Source organism: Pocillopora damicornis, chromosome 9 (assembly GCF_964200805.1).
Source record: "Pocillopora damicornis chromosome 9, jaPocDami1.2, whole genome shotgun sequence".
Classification (NCBI taxonomy): Eukaryota; Metazoa; Cnidaria; class Anthozoa; order Scleractinia; family Pocilloporidae; genus Pocillopora; species Pocillopora damicornis.
Window position 1 is genome coordinate 1576279 of NC_142678.1, and position 21671 is coordinate 1597949.

The following is a 21671-nucleotide window of genomic DNA, read 5'->3' on the forward strand; positions in this document are numbered from 1 at the left end:
GGGAACAACTCACTGGCATCGAGGATCGAAACGCGTCAATCACAGCTGTGGAAAAACCAACCAATCACAGCAGAGGATCCAGCTTTATAACAAGACCCGAGACCAGTCGACCTTATCGCCTGATGAAGACTAGCAGGTTCAGTCGAAACGTCGCGATTCACATGATAAGTAACCAAATCGTGAGACAAGCGATAATACTTATTAATTACTGTTTATGTGAGTTGCTTCGCATGTAAACAATTTAGGCGATCGATTTCAGACGCGCACGCGAGGAGAATTTTTCCACTTGTTGGGATTTCGCGTTTGAGGTTATGAACGAGCCCTTGTATTTTTCAGTAAGCTCTGAGACTGTAAGTAATTATAACTGTGGCACTTGTTTATCATGTGCGTGTGTGGGAAATTTTCCTATTTCTTCAGTGACCTTAGCAATGTTATCAGAAATTTATTACGAGTTAGGACAAGTATCTTGGCAGCAGTGAATCTATGGGGTGTGAAAAACTCTTTGAGTAAATAACCCACTTAATATTGCAACTCTGTTTATTAAAAATCTCTATCTCCGCCTTGCGCAAAACACTGTGACACCGCCATGTTTAAAGAAGTCTCACCTGAGAGAGGCCGGGCGTCGAGTATACAACATGCTCCTCGCATTCGGCCCAGCATTCAATGCGCAGTGTACCCTTCGATAGTGAACATTTAATCTGAAAATAAGCCATTCAATTTGGGGAGCCATTCAATAATAAGCCAATTAATTTAATACTACTAAATTTGACACAATCCACCCGGCATACATCTTGACGTGTAGTTTTTTACTCCTGTGAAACAACTTGGTACCGGCCTTCAATCAAGATGTCTAACCGCCATATTAATGGCGCCAACGTTTGCACATGCGTAGCCATATGAAATCTCCTGTCTGCTCGAAATTGCCAATGTTTTGATGAAAGTCTAATCAAAACTGACATTATCAGTCATGAGGAATTACGGCAAAGAATTTTTAAGGGATAATCAGAGGGATTTGCGGAGTTTCAATTGAGTCGTCATGCGACACGAAAATATATCTGCATCTTAAACGTGATTTAAAAAATAACTTTCAGTTCTCTAAGACATTGCGTTGAATAAGGAAATTTTTTTTAGTCAAGTCTTTGGATTGCTTCCTAAGCATTGCATCGCCATCAACTTATTTGATTCGAAGTGAAATCTTGAAATACGACGTCTCAAATCTTCCGATAACGAAGAAACGTGCGTTTGCAGTGGTGATAATGACGGCCCTACTGGTTGATTCGTCATTCTTTTCATTAAAATCTGGATTGGAGATATTTACGACATATCTATGTTAATATTTGTGTTTCTTCTCTTAAAATCAACTCAGATTTTATTCGAAGTTTTTCTTTCTTCTCCAGTTGAGAAAATTACAGTATTATAGAAACTAGACTAATAATAATAATAATGACTTTATTGGATAACACAATTACCGGTAGAACCAGTAGTTCTCATTGTGGTCCTCTAAAACTTCAAATTCAAATAGCAAAAATACGCTGAAAAAATACAATTAAAAATTTCTGCTTATCGTAAAATTATCAACTCTGGAGCTCCGATCTATATATTTCTTGTATAGTTGATTTTTAAATTTACAAAGGGAAGTGAGACCCCTAGTGGCACTGTCTTGAACTTGTGTTTTCTCGAACCATATACCCACTTCATTCATTTCTTTTTTTTTTTTTTTTACCAATTTGGTGAAAAAGCGCAATCCATGACTTCATCAGCCCAAATCAGTCGATCTGCAAGCCTATACACCCCCTCTTCCCAAATTGTTTGCCTTAATGAATTCATGCGCTATTTTATTTGGACTCGGGAGTACCTCAGCCAAGAAATAAGAGGATTGGTAGTAGGCTAAAACTGTCGCCGACGTCTCATTAGTAGAAATGAGATTTTTTATCTAACTTCAATGATCGCTTACCATCCCGGAAATCTGGCTAGCGTCAGAAAAATTTCCGGCTGACTCATTGTGTTGTGTTCTTGGGCAAGACAAGTTGTCCACACGGTGCTTTTCTACCCGGGATGTAGAGTATAAATGAGGCGGTGTATAGATAAGCTGCTATGAACAAGCATTGCATCCGGAAAGGGGGAAGAGGTGGCAGAAATGGCCACTTGACTCATAAGACTCTTCAGAAGCCACCATATCATCAGGGGTCATCATCAGGTGGCTCTAAGAGGAGAGGGGTTTTTGGGTGACCTTTAACCATCCTCCCCTTACTTAGCGAGTTAATCTTTTTGTTAAGTCAACAAAATACAGACCTTATTATGAAGAATTGTGCTAAGTGCGTGGATCCGAATAATCTTTACATCATAAATCGCTTTTAGTCCTAAATACTGCACTTGACGGTATTTTTTTCGCTGTGCTAAGATTCGTTACCGTGATCACACCCTCCTCCCTTTAAGAAATTGTACGTACGCTCCTGGACACTTTTATTTTGGGGCTTGACATTATCAAGTACAATTTCATCGCAGATTATAGCCCCGGATGCAAAACCATTCCAGTGGATAAGCGAAGCAACTAGCGACTTAGAATTTGTAAGCACAAGGTCAATGATTTTGTTGGTGGTGTTTATAGTCTTTTGAAAAACTCAAAATAGTTTAACGGGGAAGAAGTTTCCATCACTTTTTCCATAAGTGGCTAACGATGGTGTCATCAGCGACTGAGTTGAAAGGCGAAACTCAAACACCAGAGCCTCTTGAAGGCTAAACAGACGACGGTGAAAGGTGTTACGGTCAGCGGTAGACCTCTCGTAACAGGCTTTTATCGAAAACCCTGACGAGGATCTTTACAGTCTCATTTATTCTATAATTTCAGATGGGTTATAGCATTGTTCCTGTCCAAATGAGATTCCTGAGACTTCTAAGTAGGCTTGTGTCTCAAAATATTACCTATCTTTGTCACAGCTCACGCCGCGCTTGGGAAGATGACGGAGGTCGAACGATTAAGCTGCAAGGTGAAAATGAAATGGAGCTTACGGGTAATGACCGCACTAAGCCTGTTGTCGTGAAGAATGGATGAAAGATAATTACGAATAATACACACAATATCATTAAAATGATTTTCGACAACATCCACCTATTTGGATTTCGTCTTTCATCCTAGAGATTTTGATAGTCCCCTTACTAGACAAAGATGTTAGTCGTCTTGTCGCGGGCGTGAAACAATGAAAAACTCTAAATGATTGAAAGAAGATATGACTAACCTAATGACCGACTGACTGACTTATTGACTGACGTATTGATTGACTAACTGACTGAATAAATCTATGAATTTTTGAATGACTCTTTGACTAGCTGACTGACTGTCTGACGGATGAAATAATTCTGGACTGATGTGACTGTGTGACTATCTGACCGACAGCCTAACTGATTGAATAACTAACTGACCAACCAATAGATAAAATGATTGATCTATCGATCGACCGATGGATTGACTAATCCATTGACTTAACGTTACTAAATTAAGATTTCTCCAAATCATAATCAACAGGAAATAAACGATGAATTGCATCAAACAATTTTAGAGATCAACGCAGCTGATAAGGAGGCAGTACCAATCATTGACATGGCTCTATTTGACATGGCCAATTCTGAAAAGCAGAAAGAGTTTTTACTGAAGCTTAGCCCTGTTTGTTTTTATCACTAATTCTGCAATTATAAAATTGGAAAATAGACTCTTGGTTTTTACAGAGCTTGTTCAAGACGCGCAGGGTCCTGAAACGTAGAAGACGTCCATATGTAGTCAGTAGCTTATACTATCAATGAACTGAACAATTGAACGAATGAATAAAAATCAGTTTCCAATATACAGATTACATCTACAAGCGTCGAAATGTGTTCTATTTATTCAAGAATTGAAATATCGAATGGTAGAAAACTAAGTCTCCCTGAATCCAACACACCCTTTAAATATCGTGCAGTCTTACAAACCTTCCAAAACACGGAAGTGCTCGAGGTGTTAACCACCAAATCGATAAATATAACATAAAATCATTTTTCGTATTTTAAATGCACTGATGTCAGTTTTATTTATTTATGTCAATAATCTCAATATTTTCAAAAACAATAAAAATTTACTCTGTTATCGTTTCATCATTCAATGTAGGTAATTTTGATTTTTTATATCTTGCTTTTTGGCCAGGGTTTTGCGGTGAATGAAATTAACCCTTCTTATTATTTGATGTGTTTTTTTTTTATATATCTATACTGTTCCTTTTTTTTTGAATGAATGAATCATCAAACTGACTTTCATTCCCTTTCCTTTACATACTATTACTGAGGCGAACAATGTTCGTTGAGCTTGGTTTTCATGGACGATTGGCGATCTCACAGTTCCTCAAACGTCTCAGAGTTTTCCGACGATTTAAAAAATCAAAGACATCCCCCATTGCCTGGGATGGTCAGCGACTTCTCCGCAGACTTGGGAGCATTTCTTACTCTCACGCCGAGGGAACAACTCACTTACATCGAGGATCGAAACACGTCATTCACGGCTGAAGAAAAACCCAACCAATCACGGTGGAGCATCGTGCTTTATAAGAAGACCCGAAACCAGTCGACTTCATCGTCTAATGAAGACTAGCAGTGTACAGTCGAAACGTCACGAGTCACATTATAAGTGACCACATCGTGAGACAAACGATAATACTCTATTATTATTCATGCGAGTTGCTTCGCGTGTAAATAGTTCAGCCGATCGATTTCAGACGCACACGGAAGGAGAATTTTTCCACTTGTTGGGATTTCGCGTTTGAGAAAATGACCAAGCCCTTGTCACATGGAGAAAAGATATATTTAGGTGTCCTTAAACATGGATTAATCCTGTCTTAAACTCAGGTTTAATAAGTTTAAGTTGATGTTTAAGTCACTTATACCTAGATTTAAGTTGGACTTAAACCTGGCTTATACTATCTTAAGGCTAAAACTTAATGCAGGTTTAAGTGCACATTAAATGTGTCCAAAACATTCCTGTATGTTTAAGTACTGTTTAATTGAAGTAAACAGAACTTAAACATTTAATGTTGTCAAAGTACCATTAAATGCAAATTAATCTGCTCAAAATTTGTTGCTTATTTTAGTTTTGAATCAAATTTGTGAAATCAGTGAAATATTATTGTTTTGTTGTTTCATTACTAAACTGCCACCCACCAGGTCACATATCACACTAAACAATATATGTTTCAAGTTTCTTTTATTTTAAATTCACTGGTACACATTCTTAAAGCTACTGCCTATTTGTAATTAACCCTTTAACTCCCAGGAGTGATTAACAAGTAACTTCTCCCTAAAATATCTTGAACTTATCCAGCAAAGAGATAATGAGAATTCTCAAACTTATCAGGTATAGGTCTTTGTCTTGATATCACACCAGATTCTCATAACTAAGTTACAGGGAAATATGTAGCAGCTAGAGAGGATAGTTACCAATCAGATCTTGGGAGTTAAAATGTCACACATACCTAGCTTATTTATGCTTGACAGGAACAAATTTTCCCCATCATAAGTCAATAAATTTAACAACACTTGGAAGAAACTATCCCTGTGATCTAGATGACAATAATTTGTTCTAACAAAACAATTACTTCAGTTTGCCATTAAATACATGATAAATAAATGAATAAAAAGTAGAAAAAGTGTTAAGTATTTTTTAAATCACGACTCTTTGTTTATCTGCCTGACAGCCCAAAGTGGGCCAGCAGGTGCAGGCCTCTCCGACATGCCACCAACACTCCTTGGCTTAGCCATTGCCCTGGCATGGGGGGTCAAATTATTTTTGTAGGTTCTGTCTAGCCTGGCTTTTGCATTTGTCAAGCTTGTTCTTTCCCATGATAGCTTCTTGGTTACATATCTTGCCAGTTTCTTTTCTTTTTCACCAGTAATGAAATCTTCTTGCTCCTCATAATCTGATTCTTCGCTACTCATATAATCAATGTAAAGGATTTCACTATAATACTGTTTTTCTTTTGGTGTCATAGAAGCTTGTAGCATCTCATAGGATGACTGACGCCTTTCCAGTTTCTAATGGAACAAAAAGCAACAATTTAGTCATTATTTAGTTAATAACCAGACCAAATTATATCTATGAAACATATAATTTATTGTCAAATAGAAATACTTTTCTAACTCAAAATGATATCCCACAAAAGACATAAAATATGAAAATAACAATCAGCAATAAATAGAACTCCCAGAAAAAAATTCATGCTACAAAACAGTACTAAATTAAAGCAAACCCATATTATTTGGTTAACTACCAGCAAGGTTGACTTTCCTAATTAATGTGTATTTGTACACCAGTTGTAAACATACCAGTCCTACTTACAGTGTATGACAAATTTGTGCATGGCATTGTTTCATTTTTTGTTGCTGTATATTATCCCACATTGTATTGTGTTTTCAAACTATTATTATGTTGGTACAATGCCATGCACAAATTTGCCACAGTATTAAACAACACTTGTTGTCAAACTGAATTGAAACGTTTGATTCAGAAGCCATGCTTCAGCCACACTATCTTGAAAATTTATTCTTGAATATAGGTTTAGCATGGCAAAAGCAAGACAACTTAGCTAGTCCTTACATTTAGCAAACGCCTGCTCCTTTTGCACTTTTCTTTATGCTCTTCATTTTTCCCTTTTCTTATCCTCTGCTCTCTTTCTTTAGTTGTTTTGAAGTACCGATAAAACTGAGCTGTTGAGTTAAAAACAATAATTATTATCGCTGCATGATATCCTAAAATTACAATACAATGACAAGTCTATGTGTATATGTAACATCAGCTTATGGATATATATTAATTAAAAGAATTAATGCTGGTAATATTGTGTTTTCCCTCTCAGTTTTTAAGTTTTCTGTCCAACATATTTCAGAAAATTTGTTTGATTTTGCACAAGGTAAATGCTTTTTGTTCTAACTTGCACACAACATTAAAACTTGATTCCTGTAATGTAATACCTTCCATTTGTAAGTCAGTCCATAGGCAGCTTTCTCCTCCATGCTCTTTTTTCAGTACTTCTTTCACTTTTGTAAAAATACTCTGGTTTCTCTCTGACTGTGGACTGTAATAAAAATGAGAATGTTATTTTTGTTTTAAACAATAGCCAGAGGCAGTTATAATAATATTATTATTATTATTCAGCCACAAAAGGAAATAATAATTCAAGTAAAGCAGTTATACAAGAGGGACAATTTTCTAATCACTGCTGGTACAGTGCAGAAGCTACATGCTTTTTACACCTTCAAACTGACATTAGGATTTCTGGTTCTTGGAGGGAAAAGATTTCTCAAAACAAAAATTTGCATGTATTAATCTATCAGCAACATAATAGTTGAAATAACAGATTCTAAAAGTTTACCACCTCCTACTCCCAATTTGAATATTTTACACTGGCCCCAGACTCTAAACACTGGCCCCAAAACAGATAACTAACAGTCCCTTAGAAGAAGCTGGTCAGAGAGAGATTTAGTTCTTGGTGGTAAAGTTTTAATTCTAATATCTTGCATGCCATCTCTCTTAGTGCCTTGCTATTTAAACACATCATCTTATGTATGGTAAAAAAATAACATACTCCTCATCAATGATGAAACCTTGTGTCACTTTTTTTTCTACCATCTTTTTGTAGATGAACCGAAACCGTTTCTGGAAGATAATATGGAAGAACATCATATGTCAAAAGTCAATTCAAACCACAAACTTGTTTATTTCTTTAATCAGGGTCAGCAGGGTTTTTGGGTAAACAGTACACAGTGGAATTTTAAACTGGGTAAACAGTATTTTTGCTAAATGCTTACAAAATAGGCACAAGAATTCAGCACAAGGATGTTCCAACTTTGTGATAAGCACTAGAACCAACATCTACACATATTGTGCTTTAAGTTAACACAGAACACGCGTGATGGCGGAATGGCGGTGTCTTTGAAGACACGTTTTATGCTTCTGATACACCGCAACTGAAACTCTCAAACACAACTTAACAGCACTAAAGTTGAAAAAATTTATATCCTTAAAGTAATTAAAGAATATTTACCCTTAAGTCATTTGGAATCACAACATTTGATTCTCTGCGAGAGCTTTTAGAACGTTTGTTGCCTTTCTTCTTTTCCTGCCCTTCCAGACTCGCAAGTTGGCTTCAGCTTTGCATTTTCTTGCTGAAGGACTGCATTCGTATCTTCTAGTTTCTTTTGCCCTTCGAGAATCGAATCAATCCTTCTACTCATTCTTTCCATAAGAACAAGCTGTCTCTCTTGAACTGGATCGTTTGCAGCCATCATCCTATCGAGGAAGAATCCAAACACGTGCCCGCAACGAAACGAAACTCGACCGAGTGAATGAACGACAGTGAAAGATCAAATATCCCGCGATTATAGTTTTGGACATTTGATTGGCGTTCATACGGTATTTGTCATGCGCATAAGGATCTCGGCCTCACTCTGGGGACGAGACATACCGCGTCCTCGATACAAACGCGCGCTTTTCAACGTTCAGTTAGAGATGTCTGGTGACGTTTGCAGTTCAGAGCTGTTCACTTCATGCTCAGAAACCCCGGTTTCCTTATTCAGCAAAACCAATGCTTGGGAAGTTTTAATACCCTTTGTGTGTGGGACGCAAATAACTTTGAACCTAGAGCATCAAGCTACTTTTTGCCTGTTTATAGGATACACAGTCTTTTTGCTGGAGCTTATTTAACTCTCGACAATGTAAAACTACGATGGCCCACAAGGGACTCGCTGCAAAGAAAAAGAAACGCTGCAAACAAAAAAGTGAATGCTGCAAACAAAAAAGTGAATGCTGCAAACAAAAAAGTGATCGCCCACAAGGGACTCGCTGCAAAGAAAAAGAAACGCTGCAAACAAAAAAGTGAACGCTGCAAACAAAAAAGTGAATGCTGCAAACAAAAAAGTGATTGCTGCAAACAAAAAAGTGATTGCTGCAAACAAAAAAGTGATTGCTGCAAACAAAAAAGTGATTGCTGCAAACAAAAAAGAACAGATCATGCGTGCGCATTATGCCCGAGGGACTGGATAGAGTTTTGCTCGTCTCCAGAGCCTACGAGTATTTCCCTCCATTTTTCCAGCATGATCTCGACACCAAAATAACGATTATCGTTATTTCTAAATTGGCCCTGAAATAACGAATAGCATAATTTCGGTGCATGTTGAGACCTTCGGGCTCGAAGCTTGGGAACTTGTATCCAGGGAAAGATAAAATGGCGGCTTACGGCGGCGAAGGAAATCTCAATAGTTTAATATTTTAGCGTGAAAAGGTTTGGGTGTTGCGATCTGGTTCTCAAGTAAAAAAAATCACGGTCTGCAATGGCACTACCACCTTTTGAACAACAATAAAACATTGAAACGATGGTAAAAAGCAGCAAGTTTCGAAGTCTCAACGAAACATGGGTAAGCTGAGTTTCAGTCAAATATCATGACATTTGGGATGTAATTTCGATACCGAATAAATAGTTCTACATGGTTATGCACGCATAGGATTCTGTTGTGTTCACGTGAAGGCCATTTCAGCCATTCCTGCCACTTGTAAGTGGTAGGAAATAAAATATATGCATACTTGTTTCGTATTTTAGCCCTGTGAAATCACAAATTTGATTTATTTCTTCTTTGTTTTAGGTGGTCATTACCCATTATTTTTGGAAGTCGATGCTGATGAGAAAGAAAAAAATGTTTACGATTATTTCTTCTCTCGAACATTTTACTATTTAGGTACCAAATAATCTTGATACTGAAGATCATTGCATCTTATTATGAAAAAATTACCCTTGATTGCTTTGTCAACTGGAATGAATAATGTAATACACCTTGTGATTTGTGGGATTTTCACAAGTAGACTAGAAATACTTGAAGAGGGTAATGATGTACTTAATGCAGAGCATTTGGTACAAAGTCTGCTTTGCTGTAATCTACCTGAAGGTGCTTTTTATATGCTAGTAAGACTTGCACAGCCCAGTCAAAATGTTTTTGAGTAGTAGACAAGCTGGCTGTAGTAATTACAGGCAGCAGAGGCCAAACCTCTTCCTGAAAAGCAGTCTGAAAAGTGTGAAGTTAGCGGAAGGTACTTCATTGTAGGCAGCCAAATTGTAAGCTGCCAGCCCATTTTGAGTGAGCAGTAAAACTCAAGATTGGCTATTTTAGCTAATTTTATTGAGAACCAAATTCCCAGCAACGGGCACATTTTTACTGGGCTATTTGTTATTTAACTACTTAGTAATATTCTTATTAAAATTTACTGCATTCCTTTCTAATAATTTGCTGCTGATTGTATGCTGTATATAGCTTATGATTTGTGTGATTTTCACAAGTAAATTAGAAATACCTGAAGATGGTAATGATGTACTAGATAATGTACTTGATGCAAAGCTATTTTGGTACAAAGTGTGTGCCTTGTCCGTAGGTGATTTTGCATGCTAATAAGACTTGTAATTCAAATAATATACATCAGCTGGAGTGGGAATATTAAAAGAAAAATACAGAAAGAAACATTGATAAATAAAATAAATCAATAGAAATGACAAAAATCATGGTTTTATCTCCAAATTAAGCACTTAATCGAAGATCACTGCACTGCTCAGGTCCAGAAGGCTGAGAGAGTACTGTCTACTGTTAGTTTGATTTTTGTCATTTCTATTGATTTATTTTATTTATCAATGTTTCTTTGAATTATGATTCAATGATCTCTTTCAATAGTGCAGGTTCGCTCATGTAACCTAATCTCCCACATATGTATGTATGTATGTATGTATGAGCTCAGTTGAAATGTTTTTGAGTGGAAGGCAAGCTGGTGATAGTAATGGGCAGCAGAGGCTGAACCTTGTCTTGAATGGAAGTGTGAAAAGTGTGAAGTTAGCGGCAGCTATATTGTGGCAGGCAGCCAAATTGTCGGCTGTGGCACATTTTTACTGGGCTGATTGTGTGTAATATATATGTGCACTTCTTTTAGGGCATTAAACAGGTTAAAGTACTAAGAAATCCTCTGTGATAACTTGATAATTCAAGATGTGAAAATTTTTAATAATAAGGTAAAGCTTGATCATTCTTAAGAGTTTCCATTTGTTCTGGAAATTTGGGGGAGAGTCAGGGGAGCATTATTTATACATTAATAATTTACAGAAAAAGTAAAAAAAAAAGGACTAAGGTAAAATCCCAATTTGTTTTAAGAGTTGATTTTATTAAGCGAAAACCCTGGATATAGCTTGGGATTTGTGTGATTTTCACAAATTGTTAGGTTATCATGTAAACTTAATTTACAGGAACCTTGTTAATTTTCAGCTTCAAGAATAAAAGTACATAATCTTTAGTGCAGCCCTCTTTTCTCCCCGCCATTATTCTAATTTTTTTTATCAAGTTTCCTTTTTCTTGTGTTCAATTAATTTATTGACTTTACAGGTGAAATCGTAATATCTGCTAGCACAATTATCTCTGCTAAGAGTGTCTACCATCACTCTTGCCGGTCTCGAGCCCAAAACGCTGCAAACTAGCTGAAACTACATGTATTTCGTAAAATTGCAATGAAATCTATCTAAAAACACCAAAATCCGGCAGAACGCACGAGTTTTTGCCAAATTTTACGCAAAAGTTGACAAAAGCGCTCAATTCGAACTGAAAAACACTTTTTTTTTTGCAAAAGTCAGCCTATTTTACATTCAAAAACACGATGTCTTTAACAAAATAGGGATACAATCCATGTGAAAACACTTATTCCAGCCAAAACGCAGTGTTCTCAGTAGAATTTGGGGAAAAAACGCGTAAAAACCGTCAGAAACACAACAAATTGGACTGATTTTACCCACTTTTTGTGTAAATAGCTGCCAAAACCCTCAAAACTAGCTGGAACTACATGTTTTTCACAAGATCGCCATAAAATCTTGAAACGTTGCTTTAGAGACCTTTATGCCTCCAAAACGAGTTTTTTATTTTAAAAAAAATGTAATGAACAAAGATGTTAAAGGGGAAAAAGCTGTGAGAAAGGAGAAGTTTAGTGTTGCTGTCTGATATACCGCCCAGATATATCAATTTATTAATTTAACGCCTTTAGCCGTGGGTAGAAGTTTTTCTCTAGACTAAGAGGATCCTCCCTATGTTGACGAACCTCAATAATTCGTTGATTTTACTGTTTTTACACAGATTTGATTTTAACCATATTCGCCAAAATAACTGCCAAAACACGGCAAACCAGTATCTTAGCCAAGAGCGATACTGGCCATTTCACACATCCTTATTAGATATGAAATTTATTGAAGATTGTCATTCTAGCACATGTTGGCTAGTTTCCACAGCTTTCTTGATTTTCATGGGAAAGTGGAATTGGTTGGTACCATGACCAATCTCCTCGACTTTCCCATGATTTTCATAGGATGTCAGCATCGACCCATACTTCGAACCTCAGTTGTTTTTTTTTTTACATTGGCGCGAGTTTCACAACTTCCTTGTGGTTTGGCATTGACTCAGAGTTGGGCTTATTTTTATAGCTAATCCATCGGCGACTTTCTCATGATTTTCTTGGGTTCTCAACAGTGACAGGCACTTTGGAACCATAATTTTATAAATATGTCAACACTGGCAAATACTGCTAAAATCTACACTCTACTAAACTCCATGTACCACAATATCCACACAACTGCGTGTGCCTACTTGACAATCCTAACCCTAACCCTAAAACTATCCAGTAAACCAAGTATTGTATTGCTGGTTTGAGAGACTAAACTGGCTCAAATGATCCAGCTGCTTAAAAATCTAAGCACAGAGTAAGTTTAAAAGATTCAATTTTGTAAGGTTTCGAAACAGTTCCAAAATTAACATGCACATAGCTCAGTGTAAAACATCGAAGCTTCTAGGACTTCTTATGATTCCTACGAACGTACACACCTAATGCACGTCAATTTTCCTTTGTTGTCCTCGAACGATCACGTCTTCATGGTAACATGGTGTAAGAACTGTACAGCACTTTATATATATATGTTTTACTTGACGGTAAAAGTTTGAATCCGTAATAACGGAAACAGGCGACGATAATATTCCGTTGACAGAAATGCAACGGAAACGTGTCGTCATATTTCCGTTCAGGAATCATACCGGAAACATAACAGGTCCAAGGAAGAAGTGAATGACGTGGAAACATAGAGTTTCATTTTTCCGAATTACGGAATCGTGCCATTTCGTCCTGTGTTCACTCTAACTCTGTGCTATCCTAAACCTAACCCAAACCCCAAACCAATCCTAAGCTATGGTAAAGGGTTTAAGTCAGGGTTGAGGATAGGGTTAGGGCAGGAGCCCATTACCTGGTTAGGGTTAGAGTTTGGGTTGCTTCGGGTCAGAGGGGTTTAGTGTTACAATCAGGGTTAGGGCTAGGGTAAAATTATGCTTAGGGTTAGCGGGGTTTAGTGTTAGAATTAGGGTTAAGGCTAGGGTGAGGCTATGCTTAGGGTTGGCGTTAATATTTTTCTACAAGCATTCAATTGCAGGGTTTTTGGTATTGTGTTTGTAAATTTCAGTAACTACTTGAAAGTTTACTGAAAAACAAACGATAGGCCGACTGGTACACTTACAGGATAGATAGAGAAGGTTTGGGTTAGGGTTAGGTTTAGGGTTAGGGTTAGGTCTAGGTTAAGGGCTATAGGTTAGGGTTTAGGGTTTAGGGTTAGGTTTTAGGGTTATGGTGTGGGGCTAGGGTTTGGGATTAGGGTTAGGGTTGGGGTTTGGGCTTTGTGTTAGGGTTAGAGGGTCTGCGGTTGAGGTTAGGGCTAGGGTGAAGGTTTTGGGTTAAGGTTTGGGGGTAGGGTTAGTGTTTAGGGTAAGAGTGTAAGCCTCTTCAAAAATATTTTTAAGAAGATTTTGTCACCTTTTACACTTAAATAACCACTTGAAGAATTTTGACCAGTTGGATTATTTGAAGCGGTTGGATTAATTTTGATTGGTGTTTAATAACTTTTAGTAGTTGGATGATTATTTTTACCAGTTGAACCACTGTAATATGCTGGATCTTTTTAACTAATGTTACCATCCTTACCAGGTTGATTACTTGAAGTATTTGAACCAATTTCACTGGTTACACATGCATTATCCAGTTAGACCATTTCAACTGGTTGGATCATTTAAACCAGTTTGTCCATTTTAGATATTGGCATCATTTTAACAAGTTGGATCATGTTAACCAGTTGCACCATTTTACTAAGTGAGATCGTTTCTTCCAATTGGACCATGTCACGTAATTAAAATCTTTTCACCGTTTAGACCATTTTATCTTGTTTTGGCTGGTTGGACCATGTTAATCAGTTGTATCATTTTGACTGGAGTGAAAAGTTCCGTTCTTTACCCTAGCCCTAACCCTAACCCTAACCCGGGGCTAGGGTTAGGGTTAGGATAGCTCGCACCAAGAGTTAGAGTTAGGGCTTGGGTAGGGTGGGATTATGATTAGGCTGAGGGTTACAATTTTTTCTGAAAACATCCAATTTTTTTTTTGGTATTGTGTTTGGCTCTAAACTTTAACAACTACTTGAAAGTTTGCTTGAAATCAAAATATACCATTTTTTGCCAAAATAACTGCCAAAATGCGCAATTCGGGCCTTTTTATCAATTTACACTGGGTTTAAGCTTGGTTTTTGTGTTTTCCCACAGACTCTTGCACTATTTTGCTGAGAACATTGTGTTTTAGCTTTTTTGCAGCGTTTTTAAAACTGAAATAAGCTTATTTTTGCAAAAAAAAACAAACGTGTTTTTCAGTCGAATTGAGTGTTTTTGTCAACTTTAGCGAAAAATTTTGCAAAAATCGTACATTTCTGCCGTATTTTGGAGTTTTTAAACGGATTTCGTCGCGATCTTGTGAAAAACATGTAGTTTCAAGCTAGTTTTCAGTGTTTTGGCAGTTATCTTGGCAAAAAATGGGTAAGTCAGCGCAATTTTTTTTTTTGGTTTTTAAGGGTTTTTTGCCCAAATTTTACTGAGAACACTGTGTGTTAGCTTGTCTCCATTGCTTTTTCGCAGATTCTATCGCTGTTTTGCTGAAAACATAACGTTTAAGCTTGTTTGCATCGTTTTTGGTCGTGAAATAAGCTAATTTTTGCAAAAGGAACAAAAACGTGTTTTTCAGCCCAAATTGACATAAAGGATACAGAACATTTGCTTATTGCCTTTTTTTTGTCCTTAGTCATGAAGTTGATTTTGGCATTTCAAACAAAAACTCTGCTAGAGCATTAATTGAATGACATATCATGCACTTACTTTGAAGCAAGAACACTTTTTTTTTAATTCAGAAAAATACCTTTTTATTTTTTTTTAAGGACTGCTGGATATAACCTGTACAACCAAGATGAATTTACATTCATTATTTGTCATAACTTACACTAAATTAGAAATTCAAGTATGAAATGAGGGTACTAGCCCTTTAATAGTGTTCAAAATTTCCATATGCAGGGGTACTTGTGGCTACTGGAGAAGAATCGGTCTTTAACCCTTCCCCCCCCCCCCTCTAAGGGAGATAATAAGTACAGATATCCTCTTCCCTTGGGGCAACTAGCTTAAAAGTGAGTGATCTCAGGGGCCCTCCAAAAAAGTTTTCTACAGCAATAACTAAGCTCTACAGAAGCACACTATGCAGACAAAAGGTGTAAGAGAATCAATGAATTCTTTAATTCTTGGTCCCTCCCAGGCCAACCTATTGTACAAATCTCATGACATCTGTTCCAGTTTCATCAGTCAATTTTTCAAGCTTCAAGCTTTTCCTGCAATTATGTACTTGTTCTTGAAGCTGAAAATTAACAAGGTTCCTTTAAATTAAGTTTACATAACAACCTAACAATTTGTGAAAATCACACAAATCCCAAGCTATATCCAGAATTATGCTCTTAATAAAATAAACTTTTAAAGCAAATTGGGATTTTGCCCTAGTTCTTTTTATTTTTTTGTTACTTTTTAAATACATTTGTATAAATAATGCTCCCCTAACTCTCCCCAAAACTTTTAGAACAGATGCAAACTCTTAAGAATGATCAAGCTTTACCTTATTATTAAAAATTTTTACATCTTAGACTACCAAGTTATCACAGAAGTTTTTTTCAGTACTTAGACCTGTTTAACACCTAAAAAGAAGAACACATACATAACACACACAATCAGCCAGGTCAAAATGTGTTGCAGCCAACAATTTGGCCACCTACAATGAAATAGCTGCCGATTTCACACATGTCAGACTTCTATTCAGGACAAGATTTGGCCTCTGCTGCCTATTACTATTGCCACCTTGCCTGCCACTCAAAATTTCAACTGAGATTGTACATACATACATGTGGGATTAGGTTACATGAGCGAACCTGCACTATTGAAAGAGGTCAATGAATTATAACTCAAAGAAACATTGATAAATGAAATAAATCAATAGAAATGACAAAAATTAAACTAACCGCAGACAGCACTTTTTTGGCCTTCGGGGCCTGATCAGTGCAGTGATCTTCAACTAAGTGCTTAATTTGGACATAAAACCAAAACTTGTTATGGTTAAATATTATTATTTTTCTTTCAATATTCCCATTCTAGTTGATGTATATTATTTGAATAACAAATCTTATTAGCATGTTAAAATCACCTGAGGACAAGGCATACACTTTGTGCCAAAATTGCTTTGCATCAAGTACGCTATCTAGTACATCATTACCATCGTCAGGTATTTCTAATTTACTCTTGAAAATCACACAAATCATAAGCTATATACAGCATACAATTGGCAGCAAATTATTAAAAAGGAATGCAGTAATCTTTAATAATAAGATTACTTAGTAGCTAAATAACAAATAGCCTAGTCAAAATGTGCCGGTAACCAGGGATTTGGCTGTCCACACAGAACATTTGTTAGGCGTCTAGTCTGGACAAGGTTTGGCCTCTACCTTCTATTACTATAGCCAGCTTGCCTACTTCTAAAAACATTTTGACTAGGCTGAAAAAAATGTTTGAGAGAAAAATGGCCACAACAAGCCCACTTACTGCAAAATAAGAAACATAAAAGTAACAATTCAAATTAATACAGAATATAAGCCTTGCAGGATTTGGCTCTCAATAAAATTAGTTAAAATAGCCGATCTTGAGTTTAACTACTCACTCAAAATGGGCTGACAGCCTGCAATTTGGCCGCCTACGATGAAGTATCTTCCACTGACTTCACACCTTTCAGACTGCTTTTCAGGATGAGGTTTGGCCTCTGCTGCCTATAATTACAACAGCCATCTTGTCTACTACTAAAGAACATTTTGACTGGGCTGTGCAAGTGTTACTAGCATATAAAAAGCACCTTCAGGTAGATTACAGCAAAGCAGACTTTGTACCAAATGCTCTGCATTAAGTACATCATTACCCTCTTCAAGTATTTCTAGTTTACTTGTGAAAATCCCACAAATCACAAGGTATATTACATTATTCATTCCAGTTGACAAAGCAATCAAGGGTAATTTTTTCATAATAAGATGCAATGATCTTCAGTATCAAGATTATTTGGTACCTAAATAGTAAAATGTTCGAGAGAAGAAATAATCGTAAACATTTTTTTCTTTCTCATCAGCATCGACTTCCAAAAATAATGGGTAATGACCACCTAAAACAAAGAAGAAATAAATCAAATTTGTGATTTCACAGGGCTAAAATACGAAACAAGTATGCATATATTTTATTTCCTACCACTTACAAGTGGCAGGAATGGCTGAAATGGCCTTCACGTGAACACAACAGAATCCTATGCGTGCATAACCATGTAGAACTATTTATTCGGTATCGAAATTACATCCCAAATGTCATGATATTTGACTGAAACTCAGCTTACCCATGTTTCGTTGAGACTTCGAAACTTGCTGCTTTTTACCATCGTTTCAATGTTTTATTGTTGTTCAAAAGGTGGTAGTGCCATTGCAGACCGTGATTTTTTTTACTTGAGAACCAGATCGCAACACCCAAACCTTTTCACGCTAAAATATTAAACTATTGAGATTTCCTTCGCCGCCGTAAGCCGCCATTTTATCTTTCCCTGGATACAAGTTCCCAAGCTTCGAGCCCGAAGGTCTCAACATGCACCGAAATTATGCTATTCGTTACTTCAGGGCCAATTTAGAAATAACGATAATCGTTATTTTGGTGTCGAGATCATGCTGGAAAAATGGAGGGAAATACTCGTAGGCTCTGGAGACGAGCAAAACTCTATCCAGTCCCTCGGGCATAATGCGCACGCATGATCTGTTCTTTTTTGTTTGCAGCAGTCACTTTTTTGTTTGCAGCATTCACTTTTTTGTTTGCAGCATTCACTTTTTTGTTTGCAGCAATCACTTTTTTTTATTTGCAGCGATCACTTTTTTGTTTGCAGCATTCACTTTTTTGTTTGCAGCATTCACTTTTTTGTTTGCAGCGTTTCTTTTTCTTTGCAGCAAGTCCCTTGTGGGCCATCACTTTTTTGTTTGCAGCATTCACTTTTTTGTTTGCAGCATTCACTTTTTTGTTTGCAGCATTCACTTTTTTGTTTGCAGCGTTTCTTTTTCTTTGCAGCAAGTCCCTTGTGGGCCATCGTATAAAACTCATGGCAGTTTGCCCTATTCCACGCCGTGCCATTATTTTACCAGCCAGTTATTAACATCAATCTACATTCACATGTCGTTGTTGTTTTTAATATATTTAACAATAAATATTATTCCCCTTAGTGGTGGTGGATATTTAATGAGCTGTGAAGTACATACCAAACCAGTGAGATAAAAGAATTATAAATTTATATCTCAGAACACTGCAAAAAAAAGTTTTTCACACTTCAGCTTAAGGTGGTACGATACAAAAAAAAACGCAATTTTTGTTGAAAATGAGTCCATTTTTTTCTCATTTGATTTCACCTCTAAAGGCTTTTGTTTAATCGTCCCAAATGTCTTTTTGCGAATAATTTGTAATAAAATAGTAATAAAATGCAATTTCTAAGGCACTGTTGTTCCGTTGCCATGGAAACGTATTTTTAAATGCGTCCTTTTAGGGCCTAAAAGTGCGATTTCCACCCAGGCCAAAGCAAACTGATTGCATCTTGAGTAATCTATTGGGAGACTGGGGCCTAACAATGACCTTCAGCCTCGTTTTGATATGTTTCGGTGAACGGCCGTTATTATCAATCATTTAGTTTGGAATTTTCGCAAGTGAGAGAGCTTCAATCATCAAAATGGCGAAATTTTTGTCTCAGAGACGTAAGAAGCGTAAATTTTATGGAAATCGCTTTACAAATAGTTCAAGAATTAACGAAGAAGAGTCGATTGCTGTCGAAAGCACTTCGAGTGGGATACGTGAATCCACAGATGGCATTTCACATGATCAAAGCGAAGCGAAGGAATCTTCGGCTTCGTATCGAAAGCTTCAATCAACTATATCAAAGGTCTGTTGAGCTGCACAATCTCAGGTACACTGAATTTTATGGGGATGGGGACAGCAAGAGTTTTTCCAGGATAAAGAATATTTATCAAGATGCTGGAATTTTAGTGGAAAAGAAAGAATGCATCAGTCACGTGCAGAAGAGGGTTGGAACTGCACTTCGCAAATTAAAGCGTGACAATCCAGGCCTTGGAGGCAAAGGGAAACTCACAGAAAATCTAATTGATAAACTGCAGAACTATTATGGCATTGCCATAAGGTCCAATGTTGGAAATTTGGCTGGAATGAAGAAAGCTATCCATGCTAGCCTCATGCATTGTGCCTCAAGTGAGGCATGCCCACTTCATGACCTCTGCCCAACAGGTAATGCAAGTTGGTGCAAGTATCAAAAGGACAAAGCCAACCATAAAAATCTCTTTATTAAGCATGGACCTGGCCTTTCTTTACCTGTTATTGCCAAGCTAAAGCCAGAATATATTCGACTTAGTGAGAACAACTTGCTGCTGAAGTGCTTACATGGCAAGATGCTTACATGGCAAAGGATTCCAAAAGAAATTTATGTTGGAAGAGAGACATTGGAATTAGGACTTTATGATGCTGTTTCTTATTTTAATATTGGTTCAATTAGTATAATTAAGCTTTTCCAAGCCCTTGGTATTCCTCCTAGCAAATATACCAAGGATGGGTTTCAGACTCCAAGACCAGCTTAGAGTTAATATTGCACAACATAAAAGCAAAGCTACTACCAAGAAGCGATACAAAGTGATTAGGGGCCTTAAAAAACGAAAAGATGATCATAATAAGCAAACTGAAGGTGTCAGCTATGGCCTTGGTCAGTTTTGAACAGTTTAATTCATGGAAACTATGTTTAAGTCTTGAAAAAATCAGTTTAGAAACTTTAAACCAGTTTTCTCTCAATTTTGAATTTTGTGAAACTACCGACACTCTAACAAAGATAACTTTCCAGGGTTTTATTCAATTCTTCTCATTTTTGGAGTGAGAGATCTCTGTATATTTTTGCATGCAATGAACTAGAAACATGTACTTAGGTGCATCTTTTGTTGTTAAATGACCAAAATGAGATTGCTTATCTTATCAATTCCTGAAAGTTGTTGTGTTTTCTTTAATATTTTCCATTCTATATGACTGAGAGGTGTTTTGGTAGTTCATTGCATGCAGGTGCATGTGAAGATCATTGTCTAAAAATTTTGTGAATTTTTAATCTAATGTTTAAGAGATATGACTGTTCTTGTTCGGGTGCCTACTGGGAGGCATCATTTGCTAATTCTCAGCAGCAATAATAAAATATCAAGTCAAAAACTGCAAAAATATAGTTGTCTCCATGTGTCATTTCAGGTGACATAGATAACTTTTTGTAAAACAACATATGAAAAAATGTTGATTTTTTGAGGGTTGTACCACCTTAAGCTGGGAAGTGGATAGCACATGCATGTACTATCCTGAGTTTGAGTAGCCAATCAGAGCATGCAAAAAACACTGTCCACTGGTTTGGTATATACTAAAATTATATGGTTTTGAAGAAATGTACCTTATTTGCTCAGGTTAGTCAAATTCCCTGTGCAACCACCTTCCTTTAGTGAAACAGTTTCCAACACAAGAAATCAAGTCTCTTGTTCACAATCAACAAACACAGTTTCATTACCCAAAGAATTGAAAAAGCAATAAAATCAGTAGCGTGAAATATTGTGGCTTTACTAAATACATAATATTAATATTAATCTATGATTAATTCATTGAAGGTTGCTGGAGGCTGCTCTCGTATGGTTTCTGGTTCTGGTGAGAGATTATGTCAATAAAGTAGACTTGGTGTACACCAAAAGATTTGATGTGTTTTTAAGGTCCTTAAACATGGCATAAATATTATGATAAATTTAATGTTGTATTTAAGGCTCCTTTAACTAGACCTTAAATCTCCCCAGTAGGTTTAACGTTAGATTTAAGGTGGTTTAAAGTAACCCTAAATCCTTCAAAGGATTTAAGTACGGTTAAAATGACTTAAACATAGCTTAAATCTCAATGTCGATTTAATTTGCATTTAAGAATGCTTAAACCTCGCCTAAACAAAGGTACATTTTTAAGTCATGTTTAAGTTTAGTAAACATGGCTTAAATTTGTCTTTGGGTTTAATAGTTGTTTAATTTTACTTAAAAATGACACTAAAATTTGGCATTTTACCCAGTGTGTATTTCTCAGTTAGCTCTGAGTCTGCAAGTAATCATGACTGTCGCACTTGTTTACCA

The 21671-nt window shown here is 36.6% G+C and overlaps 1 protein-coding gene and 2 long non-coding RNA genes across 5 annotated transcripts; 1 reads left to right on the forward strand and 2 right to left on the reverse strand.

Annotated features, from left to right (window-relative positions):
• Positions 1 to 5659: 5659 nt before the first annotated feature.
• On the reverse strand, positions 5660 to 21082 carry LOC149039564 (uncharacterized). 3 transcript variants are annotated; one of them, XM_089181700.1, is made up of 5 exons: positions 20960 to 21082; positions 7602 to 7672; positions 6988 to 7091; positions 6614 to 6723; positions 5660 to 6051 (listed from the first exon to the last, which is right to left on the reverse strand). In XM_089181700.1, the coding sequence occupies exons 2-5, from the start codon at positions 7643 to 7645 to the stop codon at positions 5686 to 5688; spliced, it is 624 nt and encodes a 207-aa protein (XP_089037826.1). In that variant the 5' UTR covers positions 7646 to 7672; positions 20960 to 21082; the 3' UTR covers positions 5660 to 5685. The 3 variants fall into 3 exon arrangements, with proteins under 3 accessions (XP_089037826.1, XP_089037825.1, XP_089037824.1); XM_089181699.1 differs by lacking the exon at positions 20960 to 21082 and adding an exon at positions 8061 to 8328; XM_089181698.1 differs by lacking the exon at positions 20960 to 21082 and having other exon boundaries at positions 7602 to 7829.
• Positions 9047 to 10578, forward strand: LOC149039565 (uncharacterized). Its single transcript, XR_016179559.1, has 2 exons — positions 9047 to 9429; positions 9655 to 10578. It is a non-coding gene; the product is annotated as an uncharacterized LOC149039565 (long non-coding RNA).
• On the reverse strand, positions 15643 to 18017 carry LOC149039566 (uncharacterized). The gene is made up of 3 exons (XR_016179558.1): positions 17843 to 18017; positions 17129 to 17234; positions 15643 to 15784 (listed from the first exon to the last, which is right to left on the reverse strand). It is a non-coding gene; the product is annotated as an uncharacterized LOC149039566 (long non-coding RNA).
• Positions 21083 to 21671: the final 589 nt, after the last annotated feature.